Below are 13,719 nucleotides of genomic sequence, written 5' to 3'. Positions count from 1 at the left end.
CTGGATGCTTCCAGCCACCCAGCTGGAGACGCAGGGGGAGGGGAGTACTGGGAGTTCGAAAACGGAAGGAGAGGCAGGAAACTGAAGCAGGCCCCTCGTAGGTGTCCTCGTGGGGGCGGGGAGGAAAAGCCGCAATGCGGGTCAAAGACTGGAAACTGCAAAGCGGGATGCAAATGACTGGAATTACCTCTGCCAATTACGCTTTTGTCTCTCAAACTCAAGGCTGAGCAGTTCAAGAAATGGAAACCCTGTGAACCAAGGCTAAAGGCTGAGCCAGAGAGATTTCCAAAAGGCTTTCTCCCGTCCGCATCTTCCTTTTCAAAGAGGGCTTTAAAATGGGACCGAGACTTGAATGACGAATGGCTTAGAAGGCGCATTAAGTCCCCAGGAGATGATACTGGCCAGGAAACTTTAAATAACCTTAATAGGGAGGAAGCAGATAAGTCCTTTAAACAGAAGAAGCAGAAGGAAAAAAGGCCTCGCCTTTTATCTTTGCCCTGTGGCTTCCCCGGCAGGGCTGGCCCCTGGTGGGCGCGGCTCGCCCCGAGGTGCGGCTGGTGCCACCCGGTGCGGTGGCCGGGCAGGCCAAGGGGCGCGCGGGGTGGCGCCGGACCCACCCGCCGCGGCCCTGCCCGCTCGCCACACTTTTGAGTGAGCCGGTCCCGAGAGCTGGCCGCATGGCCCGGGCAAAGCAGACCCAGGTCCCGGACTGCTTGGCTCCATCCTGCGCTCAGCCCCCAGGGGCGGCGGGCTGCGGTCGCGGAGGGCAGGCCCCCTGCAGGCGGTTTCATTCGGCTTCTTCTGGCCGCAGCCCACGCAGAAAGGCCAAGCTGCACTGCAGCAGGTCCCAGATGCATCGCCAACCCGGGCCTCTGGTGTAGGCACCGCCAGTCTCCCAGGCCTAGCACCCCGCAGCCCTAGCCTGCTAACTTTTTTTATTCCTTAAGATCTCTACTTCACCTAGGCTTCCTCCGGGAAGCCTTCCCAGATCTTCCCAGGACTGAGAAGTGTGCGCCTTCTGTGCTCCCCCACACCTCCTCCCCACTCGGAAAGGAAGCAGCCCTGGGAAAAAGCATCATCGTTCTTGCTCACATTTCGGTCTCCAGCACTTATCCCAATGTCTGCACAAAGTGGGAGCTGAAAAGCATTTCTCAGGCTAATTTAGAACTCCCATAGTAAGTACGAGCTAGGGTTTCCTGAGTGCGAGTTTTGTGTCCAGCGCTGTAGTACAGTGCTTTACACCAGTCAAGAAATCCTCCCAGCGGCTGGATGAAGTTGACCGAGGAGAAGACTGAGGCACGAGAAAGGTCACGTAACTAGTCCAAGGTTACTGATACTCCTAAGAAGTGCAGTGATCCTGGACACTGAAGGAGCCCTGGGCTGTCCCGAGCCGATGCCTGGAGGCTTTGCAGTGATGGGGCTTCCTGAGCCGAGTCTGTGCCACTGCTGTGTAAATAAAGACTAAGTCTTATTTCTTTTTTTTTAATGTTTTTTAAATTAATTTATTTATTCATGAGAGTCAGACAGAGAGAGAGGCAGAGGCAGAGGGAGAAGCAGGCTCCCCGCCTAGCAGGGAGCCCGATGCGGGGCTCGATCCCAGGACCCTGGGATCATGACCTGAGCCGAAGGCAGACGCTTAACCATCTGAGCCCCCCAGGCGCCCCGACTAAGTCTTATTTCTAAAGGTAGAATCAGACCAGGATGTTCCTCTGAATGAGGGAGGCAGGGAGGAATTTTTATACAAAAGATTTAAGAGCAAATGAGAAGTAAATTTTAACACTTCCCCTGCTCTTCCTGACCCGATGGGAAGAAAAGAGTGAACCCCAAGAATAAAAGGTGACAAACAAGGCCTCAGCACTCAGGGCAGGGGCGTATTTGCTGATCTGCAAGCTGGCAGGTTCCCCCACCTTGCTGAGTCAGGGAAGGGACAGACTCCAGCGGCAGGCGCCACTGCACATGCTGCACCTGTCCTGTGGTCCCAGGCTGTCACCCAGAGATGGCGCAGGGCTCTTTTCAGGGTACTCAGGCATTCAGGGGGGCTCCGGGTGCAACTCACCCACTGATATAGACCAAATGTGTCTCCCTCACCCCAATTCATATGTTGAAGCCCTAACCGCCACAGTGATGGTATTTGGAGATGGAGATTTTCTGAGATAATTCGGTTTGGAAGAGGTCGTGAAGGTGGGGTCCTCGTGACGGGCTTAGTGCCTTTATAAGAAGAGACATCAGAATGCTAGCTCTTTCCCACTTTGAACTCATCTCTCTCTCTCCCTCTCTCTTGCTCTCTCCAACTCTCCCACCCCATTCTCAGACTTCCAGCCTCCAGAACTGTTGGAAAGTAAATTTCTGTTGTCTGAGCCGCTCAGTCTATGGGATTTTGTTATTCCGGCAGTCAGCTGACTAAGACACCCATCGATCCTTTTAAGATGCGATGCTATTTTGCAATATATACAAATGTTGAATCAGTACGTTGTATACCAGAATGTTATGTTAATTATACCTCAACTAAAAAAATACATAAATAAATAATAAATGAAAAAGACCCACAGTGCTAAAAGCCAATTACATCATTGCACCTAAACACAAACTGCTGAGTTGGGATCAGGTGGCATCTGCCCATAGGTTATCTGATGACCATGGATGAAAGTCTGGCTATAAAGGAGCATTGGAAGAGTCCAGGCTTTTAAAGTGACTGCCCTTAGGAATCCTTACCACTTTAGGAGTCAGAGCTAGCCGAACAATAAAACTGGGAAAGGCTCTCAGGTAGAGGGAAGAGCAGAAATGCGTGCATGGAGGCGAGACCAAGGATTGTGTGTGAGGGAGGGAGAGAGCAAGAACTAGAAGAGGTCAACATCACAGGGCCCCCAAACCAAAGTAGCCAGGAAGGGACAAAATTAAACATTTTAAAATGAAAATAAAGGGTGGTGAGCCTGGAGAGGCTCAAGTGCGCTTTGGGCAGTAAAGAGGGGGGAAAAAGAGGCCTTTGTTTGCAAGTAACAGTTGAGGAAGAGAAAACAAAGTGTTCCAGGATGGAGAGAGAGAAATCCAATAGGGTCCACGGATTTCACAAAGTCCTGACCAAATGGGCCGGCAATGGGACTGAACTCGTCTGCTGTCTCAGGTAGCAAGTCTGAGGGCTTTCTGTGAATACAGAGGCCAAGAAGCAGCCCCTTCTTAGCATCCAGAGCTGCCAACACCCCAACCACAGAATACACCACAAAGCCCCAACATTAAAACTGGAGCACATTCTGTCTAATTTTGTAATCAATTGTGAGCATAGCCGGGGCTAGGTTTTGAATCGGGGTCTATTAGGAAAGAAAAAACTGTCTCGGTAATATTTATAATATAAGGTAAAATATGTAAGTGTTGAGAGAATATCATAAAATGTCATAAAAAAAAATTCCACAGAGGGAAAGAACATACGTGGCTGGGTCATCAGGGAAAGCTTTGGACTGAGTCTTCCCAAGCAGATTATTTTAGGAGCATTCTGGGAAGACTTCCTGGAGGAGGCTCAGCTTTGACCGGAGCCTTGGAAATCTCACAGGATTCAGAATTAGAAGAGAAAGGGAGGAAATTCCTGGAGAGGGAGGGGGCTCAGCAAAGCAACAGCATTTCCAAGCTTGGGGCAACAGTTTGGTGTTCCAGGGGATATACTGCACAGATTTAAAAGCCTGTGATCTTGGAGGATCTGCTCGGCGAGACGCCTTGGCAGCCGCTGAGCAAAACTGAAGGCTGGGCCACCAGCTGCCTGCGGATTAAGTAGGCGGACAGAGAGCCAGTGATGAGGGATAAAAGGGAGTGAAGTGGATACTACTTAGAAGCAAACTCGAGGGGGGAAGAACGTCGGCAGCCCACCTGGCAAGCCATGCTGTCCTCGCATTCTTCAGCTTCCTCCCTTGGAAAGCTGCATTACCAGGCGACCTCTTCCTCGCTTTGAGATGTCCAAAAGGGAACTATTAACAAAGGCACACTCCCATTTTTATCTCCATCACAGAGTGCTTCCCTGCTCAGGCTTTCTCTCTGTGGCCTGGGAATCGGCTGGCAGGTTGTGGGAAGGAGATCAGTGTGTTTGCTGATGGGGCTTCTTGGAATTCTTGGGGACTGGTCCCTTCCAGCACTAAGATTTTAGAAGTCTGTGTCTATGAGCTGAAAATTCTTCAAAGCTCAGAGGGTAGGATTTCATGATGTGAAGATTCTTCGAGTCAAAAAATGCCTCTGAGCCTAATGTTCTAAGATTTCACCATTCTTAGATTCCCTGAGCCGCCGGATCCCGGCATATGACTCAGAGAGTGTGCAAGTGTGGAAGACTTCACGCTGGGAGCTTCTGATTCTGAGACTAGAGTATTTCATGACATCTGGGTCACCTCTGGCTTTCTGGCCTCATTCTCCTTTGATGGTGGTACCTAAGCCATCCTGTGTGTCTGCTCCTGAGTTTGTTTTCCTCCTGCCATATGTTGGGAAAATATATTCCATGTTCAAGTGTGAGTTACCCAGGTCAGAGAGAGCGGACAGAGCCTGCCGAGCCAGCAGGGGCTCTTTGCAAACAGCTCTCTGTGCACACAAAGAATCTGGGACTACGCATGCCTGGGGGTCAATGCTAGGGGGTCCCCAGAGGGACTTCCCTACCATGCGACAGACATTGGCTGAACAGCTCCCAACCACAGGGCTCCAGTGGGAGACACAGCGGCTAGGGTGGGCTGCAGAAGCACAGGGTGGAGGCAAGCCCGGAGGGACCTTGTCTCTCAGTCTAGGATCTGGAGTCACACGGTGCAGACTAGGCCAGCTTGTTCTGATCCAACATTGACTGAGGGGCTCGCACTTCCTGGGGGACTCCTGGGGAGAAGAGGGCTCAGCATGGCCTGGGAGCCTTGTGGAGGTGTCTGTTCCCTTCACTCCGGGGAGGCCCTGAGTAGGGACCAGCGCTGCAGGCTCGAAGGACCAGAGTTGGTGCTGTTGTGGCTCCCATGGGGACTCGGGGAGGGTGGGAGGACTTGAGAACGGTCATTCCTGGAGGATGGGAAATGAGAGACAGGTTCTGAAAGATGGGCACATACAACAGGAAGAGAAAGGAAGAACAGAGTCTCCATTCGAGGTGTGGAGAACCAGGACACGGGAGAGACTAATGCACAGGTGCTCCATGCCTCAGTTGCTACGGCTGTAAAATGGGACTAATAATCCCCACTCTCCCCGGCTGGGCAGCGAACTCTCTGCAGCTAAACACTAGGCCATTCCCAGGTCTGCCCTCAGCATTGCACTGACCCGGCACAGGAAGGCACTCTGGCTGAGTGAGTGAAGAAGCGAGTGAGGGAGAGGAGCCCCAGTGAAGGCGAGGCTCCAAGCTGGGCAGGTGTCCAGGGGCTGTGCCACGGCAGGCTGGGCTCTCTGCTCCGCAGACTGGCAGCGGGAAGCAGCAGGATCACCCACTGGAACCAGAAGGCTTCCAGATAATTAGGTATCAGCAGTGGCCTGCCGAAGATTAGACTGTCAGAGCCGCCCAGGCTCAAAACCTCGGGGTGGCCCCAGGCCTTCAAGATAAGGGGACCAGAGATGAGCACCGGAGGAGTCAGAACTGGGCCAACCCTGGAAATTATCCAGCCAACAGCTGAGGGACAGAGGGAGCTACTGAGGCCCAGAGAGGGAAAGGACTAGCCCAAGGTCACAGGCAAGGTAGGAATGAGGTCAGGGCTAGAGCCTGCTTTGTATGTGACCTAGCCACTTGATGATTTCAACATTTTGTGTCCCTGTAGCAATGCACGGACCTATTCAAGTTCAAGGAGGAGGTTCTTCACTGTGGCTTATACGGTCTCCATTCATTCATTCCATAGTGTAGGATGGCAGAAGGGAAGCAGGGTTGGTCATATCATGGTTTCTGACCATTCATTCATTCATTCATTCATTCCCCAAATATTTGTTGAGCACCTAATAATACGTGCTGGCCCCAGGATATAAATACAGGCACTCTGACTATAGGGAAACTCTTCTTTATTCAACTGTGCTCGCTTAGCCAGTGTTAGGGGCACATCTTCACAATGGTTCCTTGGAAAGCTAGGGATTCCTTCCAAGGAAGCAACTCATGCCCAGAATGTCTTTGGGAACTCCTATTTTAGAATCACCTTCAGATGCAATTTATAAGCCAAGGGGAAAAATCAGTTTTGGCACTTTTCAATGATCTCTATCATATTTTATTTCATTTTTTGGCAAAAAAATGATGATCTCCCCCAACTCCAACACACACACACACACACAGGTCACCAGATAATGCCATTTGACTACTAAAAACAAAAATGAACTCATCTTTCAGATGCCTGAAAAGCTTGGGCTCTGGCATCAGACACACCTGAGCTGGAATCCTGAGCCCACCGGCCTTTGCTGTGTAAGCACAGCCCCCATTTATTGTCTGTAAAAGAGACATGATGATATGACTTATCACATCTCTGTGAGGATTAGAGGATGTACTTACGGGGTTTAATGCAGGGCCCTGTATGGAGACAGAGCCCAATCAATGATGGTTTTGTGGTTTCTAACTTTCTAGTGAGGGGGCTGAAGAATTTTACGAACATTTTGGAAGCCCTTGGCCGCTGTGCCCGAGCGCTCAGGCTTTATACACATTGGGTGGGTAACGTGGGCGTGTCTGTTACAACACGGCAAAGTACAGAATGGCAGGGTCCTTGCTGTATCATGCCTGGAGAAGTACGGGGTTTGGAAGCATTCTCTTCCAGTGCGTCCACTGTTCCGGGCGGGGACTACTGAGGCCCCCTAGAGGGAGAAGGACATCTCCTGATCAGCCCCGCTAGTTAGTGGCAGCCGGTGCCAGTCTCGGGAGGCAGCCGACAGAGCCGATTGAAATCTGCAGGTCCCAAGACTGTCACAAGACCTGGACTCAAGGCTCAGGCATCCCCAGGTCCCCGAGGGCAGGGGCCGCCACCACCCCACTCCAGCATTGCTCTGTTCTACAAAGGATGGACAGTGGATATGGCTGATGGAGAAGGTACCAACAGGACAGAGATGAGGCTTCCCGTGTGGCCTTCCTCTTCTGTCCTGGAGCCCCGCCCAAACTGTCTTCCAAGCACAGGGCCTACATCGAGGTAGTCATTTTACATGCTCTATCACCTCCCACAAGCAGTGTCTTCTCATAGCCTCACAAAACCTGCTCGATTGTGAAAGGCTGGTCACCACTGCCCCATTTTACAGATGGCAACATGAAGTTCTACATGAGTCATTGGCTTGAGAGCCAGAGCAGGGACTGAAACCTAGAAGCAAGTCTGCTATCTCTCAGCCACTATGTGAGCTAACACATCAGGGCCTTCACCATCCTCACTCCAGCCCCACAGCCAAACAAAATACTTTCTCCGTAAGTAGAAATGCTCCAAGAAGTAAAATGTTAAGCACTTGAGCCCTAAAGGGGAGAAAGAAACAGCAGAAAGGACTGAAGGAAGAATCACTGAAGAACATGAAATACATGGTGGGCATGGGGCGGCAGGAAGCAGGAAGGCTTCATTTAGGGCCAGGTAGACTGATCTCTGTTCCTTTAGCCACATGACCTTGGGCAAGTCATCCAGCCTTTCTGAGTGCTCACCTGAGAGAGCATCCAACAAAATGGAAAAGCATGCCTCCTTCGTGTAGGATGCCCGGCAGGTGGAATTGATTATAACTGTCCCGTGGAATGTCAGGACTGGAAGGGGCTTGAATAATGACCTAATCCTGGCATCTCATCTCACAGACAGGAAAAACCAGGCCGAGAGAAGGGAACTGACTTGCCCAAGGTCACACTGCAAACCCATGTTGATGCTGGGTCCAGCACTCTCAGTTTATACTGAAATCAGAGACCAGAAACTTTTTCAGTGGTTCCTCCCACCCATGGAATCCTAAAATGTACACTTTCTTTCTCCACTTAGCAAGGAAAAATGTGGTATTTCTGCCCAGAAGAAAATATAAAAATTTGAGAAATACTAAAATTCAAACTAAAACCCCAGCTTTTAACAAAAAGGTTCTCTCTTTTAAGGTTTCTTTTTCCCGCCTTCTTCTCTCATTGTTTGCCCGCACCAAATATTTTGCAATAACAGTAATGCTGAGAGGAAAGAAAAAATAAAAATCTGATGCACTTAACAGATATTTCGGTACAATAATGCATCACAGATGTTCATATCAAACTGTGCACGCGTGCATATAATTTTACGGAGAAGGCTGCTCATTTCTGACTTTGGGGTTGAGGACCCTAAACACCCCCATCTGCCCGAGCTCTGGAATCTCTCCCTTCCCAGTTAGCCCACAGCTGCCCACAGGGATGGAGGAGAGATTTCAGCACCTCGCCCCAAAATGATAACAGGACAAATTGGCGGGGTCAGACGCTCTGGCAGGTGGTGAAGGGTGTGCAGATTAGGGAACCAAGAGGAGTCCTGTTTTCTTTTGTTCCGGCCTTGCTTCCTGCAGCCCTCTTGAGGAGCTAGACCCGAGAACAATTTTAAGAGCGGGCCCAGGCTGGTGATGGGGTGGGCCCATTTTTGAAACCAGAGATTTGAGTCCGTTTGATCTTCAAACATGGGCTTTGGAGACTGTCAGCGGGCTCCTTGCTGGCCGATAAATGGCTCTCAGGAACTTTTCCTAAAACATAACTTCACACACTTTCCAGCAAATGTTTTCAACCTACCAAAGCCGTCATTTGGTTGAACAGCAGTGTTTCCTTCCAGACACCGAAGAAAGATAGTTTTGTTGTTTTAAGAGAGACAGATTAAAGCCAGGGGCTCTTTGACCAGAGGGTTTCTGTGCTCCCTCCAGCTCTCCTCGGATTCCTCTGTGGTTGGTACAAAGAGGGTGCAGACAGTGATGTCGGATGCCCCACCTCCCCGGCCTAAAAAAGATATCGAGGCCAGACGTGAGGTCTCTGAACAGAGAGGCCTCCCACAAACCTGCCTCCAAAATGAGATGGGCGGTGAGCACTGGGGAGCCCGACACAGATAATATCAGCTCCTGAGGCTGGCAAGGGAAAAGTCACTTCAGAGGGAGAAAGCCGGTATGTTCAGAGGATTCAGCGCCCGGGCCAGAGAATGCACAGGATTTTCCCCCGTGGAGAAGGAGTCAGGCGGAGTCAGAACCCTGCGGGGCGTGACTAACTGCCCCAATATTCCTGCCACCGGGGTCCTCTGGGTAAGGACTCCACAATTATGGGAGAGCCAGCAGGAGAACCGACAAACCCGCCTTTCATTTGGCCGGCAAATCAATCTGGCTTCTTACCTCCCCGGGGACGATATTGCATTTCCCCTGGAAAAACAAAGGCCAGAAGATCTCCAAAGGGGGATCGGTTTCTGCCGCTGTTTCCCTGGGGAAGAGTCTGCAACATCCTGGGAGCGGCAAGCAGGTCTGGTCCCAGTGGTAGAGCTTCTAGCCTGGCCAACTTATGAGGCTGTCTCCCGAACGAAGAAGCACGTCTCGGGGGCCGCACCTCACCCAGGGCATCAGCCCAAGCTGTTTTGGTGCCTCCTTGCAGGAGCCCCCATCTCCAGATTGACAGCCTGTTCTCAAGGCACAGATGTGAACTCATTGTTCCCAGGGTCTCAGAGTTGAGTTTGGGGCCAGTGAGTTGCAAGTGACCTCTGCCCATGGAGATGGGGCTTTTAATGACATTTTGCTGGATCAGGCCTCGCGTAGCCAGAGACTTTAAACCTCCGAAGCCCTTCCCTGCTCCCTGCCCCCTCTCTTGAGGTCCAGAAATCAGAACTGTCAACCTTTAAGTGAACACACTGCTCTGAAATTATTAACCCCAAAACTATCCTTGTTGACTTTCTCCAGGCCTAGGAAGGCAGTCCGAGGGTCGCCTAGAGCCATGCAAGGCTGGGGCAATTCAGCAGTGCTTAGCCTTCAACAGCCAGCCAGAGCCACATCGACACCAGGTCCACGGCACCTCCCCTGCCCCCAAAGCCGCAGGAACCACGACTCCCTCTATGCATCCTCTGTACATACACGCTGCTGCCCAGCTGGGCCCACATAGCAGCCTCGGGACAGCCTCCGGCTCGGGGAAGCTGGACACAAACTCGCAACTCACTCTTTTTGTTTTCCTCACTCTGATGCTCCCAGGAAAATTCTTTCCGCTCAGGCAAGCACAGCAAGTGGGGCGTGCCTATCCCCAACAGGTAGCACCACTGAGCTAGAAGCAAACACCCCAACTCTCACCCCGAATTCTAGCACATGCCAGTTTGGCCCCGAACCCACCACTAACGCAGCCAGAGAGCCGCCTCCCAGGCCGAAAGAGCCTCTCCCGTTGGAAGACGGCCAGGGCGCCGGCTACAGAAGGAGGAAGGCAATCGGAAAGGAGGACAAAGGGGCTGCCTGGTTCAGCCAAGCGCCTACCTGGGAGAAGTTGAGCCCATTAAGTGGGTGGCACTGCTCCTCCACCCGCTCCACGGCCCCGGTGCTCTTCTTCATCTTCTCGGCCTGCTGGGCCAGGTAGAGATCCAGCACAGGCACGCCTCGGGAGCGCACGTCCGTCTCCGTGAGCGAGTTCACCATGAGCATCACCCACACGGGCCTCTTGCGCTCCCAGTTGCCCGCGATGGCGTTGAACAGGTAGTCGGCGTAGAGCCCCTTGCCCCGCTGCGCGGGCGTCATCCACGAGGGCATCATCAGCTTCACGTAGTCCAGGTGGCGCTTCAGGCGCCAGTAGAGGTCCTGCGGCAGCACGTCCTGCAGGTTCTCGCCGTGCGGGAGAAGCTGGCAGCTGGCCAGCGCTGAGACGGTGTAGGGGTCTGTCAGGTCCAGCTCGAAGTAGACACGGGCGCTGGCCTGGAAGGCTGCCTTGGAGTTGTCCGGGATGAAGTCCCACACGCGGGTGTACGGCACGTGGATGGTGCCAAACAGGTAGGCTGGGGGCTCGCGCCGAATCGTCCACAGGAAGGAGTTCAGCTCCGTCTGCTGCAGGTGGAGAGAAGGCCGGCAGTGAGGCTGAAGGCAGCAGGGGAGACGGGGGGCAACCCGGGGAGAGGCGGGTGGGGCTGGGGGTGGGAGGCAGAGGCCTACGTGGGGTTGGGGCAAGAGCGACGACTTGGGAAGCTGAAGGACCCGCATTCAAATCCTGCCTTTGCCCTGTCGTAGCTGGATGATCTTAAGCACACTGTTCTACTGCCCACAGACTCAGTTTCCCCATCTGTGAAATGGGGGTGAGAGCAGCCACGTCAGGGGAGGATGAAAAGACACAGTATATGTAAGGAAGCCCTAAGAGCAGTGCCAGGCACAGAAGCAGTAGGCAATGAAGGACGCTCTCGTTAGGATTAGCTTGCCCTGCGAGTGCCAGGGACGGACTTCACAGCACCTGAGAATATTCAAGCTCGGCCAAGCCAAACCTTCACCGGTGGTGTTTCGTGCGGACAGTGGGGGAGAGGGAGGAGCAAGAGTCCTGCTCTGGCAAGAAGGGAGGAAGTCATATAACTTTTAAATCCAGCCATTAGAAGATACATGCCAAGAGCACTTTGAAAGCAGAACACCTATTAAAAATAGCACACCTATTTAAACAGCTACTTCCCATTCACCGGGGTGGACACGGCGCTCTTGTTGGAGGGCAGGTCTGGGGGGCCAGCTACTAGCTCTGCCACAGATGAGAAAGGGCTTGAAAAGCTGCAGGTTAAATACGGCCTCAGGGCCCTGGTTCAGGAGGGGAAGATTCCCCGGAATTAGTCCCAAGAAAGGTACACACTCTGGGGCTTCAGGCTCCTCCCCTAAAACGCTGTACCTGGCCTCTAACCCCACCTCTGTCGTCTTCTATGACCGAAGCTCTGAGGAGGAGCGTTTGTAGGGGGGAGGAGGGGCATGGACACAGGGGTCCTTTCTCCAGGTCTAGCATAGGACCAGGGCTTAAGGGGCATGAGAAAGAGACTATCATTTCTCTCAGGCAAAGTCTTTTTCCAGCCAGAGAAGCCCCTGGACGGGCCACTGACCACTTGCAAGCTCGAGGTCAACTCAAAATTTTTCCACCTGATTCCAGCACAAATGAAAAGTGTGTGATGGGGTGGGTGGGGGAACAGTACCTTATTTTATTAACAACCAAAAATCGTGAATGCCGGCATATTGCAGCTCGACTCACTCTGAGCTCCCAGCTGGCCACCGACCTCCCCGCTCCCGCAGAAATCAGGACGCTGGAGGTGCACCTTGCCCAAGGTCAACTAACTCCCTGCTAAGCCGGCAGTGAGGGAGGACCCTACAAAACCTTTTCCTGTTCCCTGGCCTCCAAATAAGTGTTATTTTCAATGCATTCATTTACACTTTGAGGGAGGGAGACTGAGAGAAATCAAGGGATTCTTAGTTGAGAAGGAAAATTAAGAGAACCAGTAATTATTCAACCCCCAAGGAGATATTAGGCCAGCATGCCCTGGCACTTCCTTTTCCTCTCCTCTGGAATCTTCCCCCTTTTTGTGAAATGGGGGCAGTTGGGAGATTGGGTGCTGGGGACTGGGCTGGAGAGGGAGAGAGAGGAGGGAACCAGCACCAGGGAGAAAGTTTGCCTTAGGTTAGAGTGGGAGGACAGGGGAGAGGGAAGCCTGCGAGGGGGACAGAGTGGGAATGGGAGAGAGGGAAGGTCTGATGGAAGTCAGAACAGAGAAGGGCAAGGAATGGTAGAAACAGAGTCAGAAGTGGGCAGAGAGCAAGCAGAAGGGTAGAGACAAGGACAAAGTAAGAAAGAAGCGAGTCAAAGGGGCACAGGGAGGAAACGTCCAAGCAGGACCAGGACCGAAAGTCGAGGAGAGCCCGAGAGCGTCAGCGTGTGGAGAAGGAGCTGGAGAGGGAGCGCCCCATCTCGGCTCTCCGCACGGAGCTGGAGCCGGGCGGGAGGCAGGAGCCGGGGAAGGGCGCCCGAGGCAGCAGCGCCCGGTGAGCGGAGATGGAGCGGGTGGGCTGAGGTGGGTGCGGAAGGCAGGGACCCCTCCGCCCCACCACCAGCAGCCCTCGTCCCCGCGGGTTGGAGTGGCTGGGCGGCCGGGAGAGTGGCCGGGCAGGCGCTCGCTCACCGATCCGGGCGGCCGGCACTGTCCTCCGTCCGGGGGCTGCGGGCGGGCGCGGGCGGTGGCGAGGAGGGCGGCGAGCAGCGGCCCCGCCAGGGCGGCGTGCATCCTGCCGGGGCCCGCGGGGCGCGGAGACCCTCCTGGGCGGCGCCCCCTCGGCGGGGCGGGGAGCCCCCAGCTGGGCACGGAGGTTCCTCTGGGGCGCGGGGCTCCAGCGGCGGGATGCTGGGAGCCCTCTGGGGCGGGGCTGGGTGTCCCTGCCGGACCTGGGGGGTCCCTCTGGGGCGGGGCTCCGTCTGCTGGAAGAGGGGGGACCCTCTGGGGCGGGGCCCCTCCCCAGGCGCGCAGCCCCGTTGGCCGAGCCCGCGGTTCTGAGAGCGCGCGGGTCCCGGAGCGCGCCGACGTCCCGGAGCTGCGTCGCGGTCCAGGGGCGCGCGGGGTCCCGGGGCGGTACCGGGCTCCCAGGGCGCGCGGGGTCCCGGGTTACGCGGGGGAGCCGGGCGCGCAAGGGTCCCAGGGGTGCGCGGCGCTCCAGGGGGCGCGCGGTGGGACAAGTGCGGCGGCGGGCGCGGCGGGGCGGGGGTCGGGTCTGGGGCGCCCGGCTGCCCCAGAGCCGGGCTCAGAGGGGCGGCGGGTGGCCGCGCGGCCGCTGCCCGGGCTCCGCCATGCTGCTCCGCGGCCGGGAGGGAGGGAGGGAGGAGGGCGGGAGAGCGGCGCGGAGCCGGGCCGGGCC

At 54.5% G+C, this 13,719-nt stretch overlaps 1 protein-coding gene across 5 annotated transcripts in view; it reads right to left on the bottom strand.

Annotated features, from left to right (window-relative positions):
* Window positions 1–13,555, bottom strand: part of LOC118019444 (metalloprotease TIKI2) — a 100,886-nt gene extending 87,331 nt beyond the window's left edge. Inside the window, exons 1-3 of one of the 5 annotated variants that reach the window (XM_035018612.1) lie at window positions 12,993–13,555; window positions 10,345–10,905; window positions 835–1,446 (exon numbers count right to left, since the gene is read on the bottom strand). In XM_035018612.1, coding sequence (XP_034874503.1) covers window positions 1,309–1,446; window positions 10,345–10,905; window positions 12,993–13,094 — 801 coding nt within the window. In that variant the 5' untranslated portion in view covers window positions 13,095–13,555 and the 3' untranslated portion in view covers window positions 835–1,308. Of the gene's footprint in view, window positions 1–834; window positions 1,447–4,463; window positions 5,008–9,672; window positions 9,899–9,959; window positions 10,906–12,992 lie in introns of those variants that run through there. The other 4 variants (XM_035018615.1, XR_004681676.1, XM_035018613.1 and 1 more) reach the window with 4 other exon arrangements.
* Window positions 13,556–13,719: the final 164 nt, after the last annotated feature.

Source organism: Mirounga leonina, unplaced genomic scaffold, assembly GCF_011800145.1.
Source record: "Mirounga leonina isolate KUSES-001 unplaced genomic scaffold, KU_Mleo_1.0 Mir_173, whole genome shotgun sequence".
Lineage (NCBI taxonomy): Eukaryota > Metazoa > Chordata > Mammalia > Carnivora > Phocidae > Mirounga > Mirounga leonina.
The sequence above is the reverse complement of the archived record's forward strand: the minus strand, read 5'-3'. Positions and strand labels throughout refer to the sequence as shown.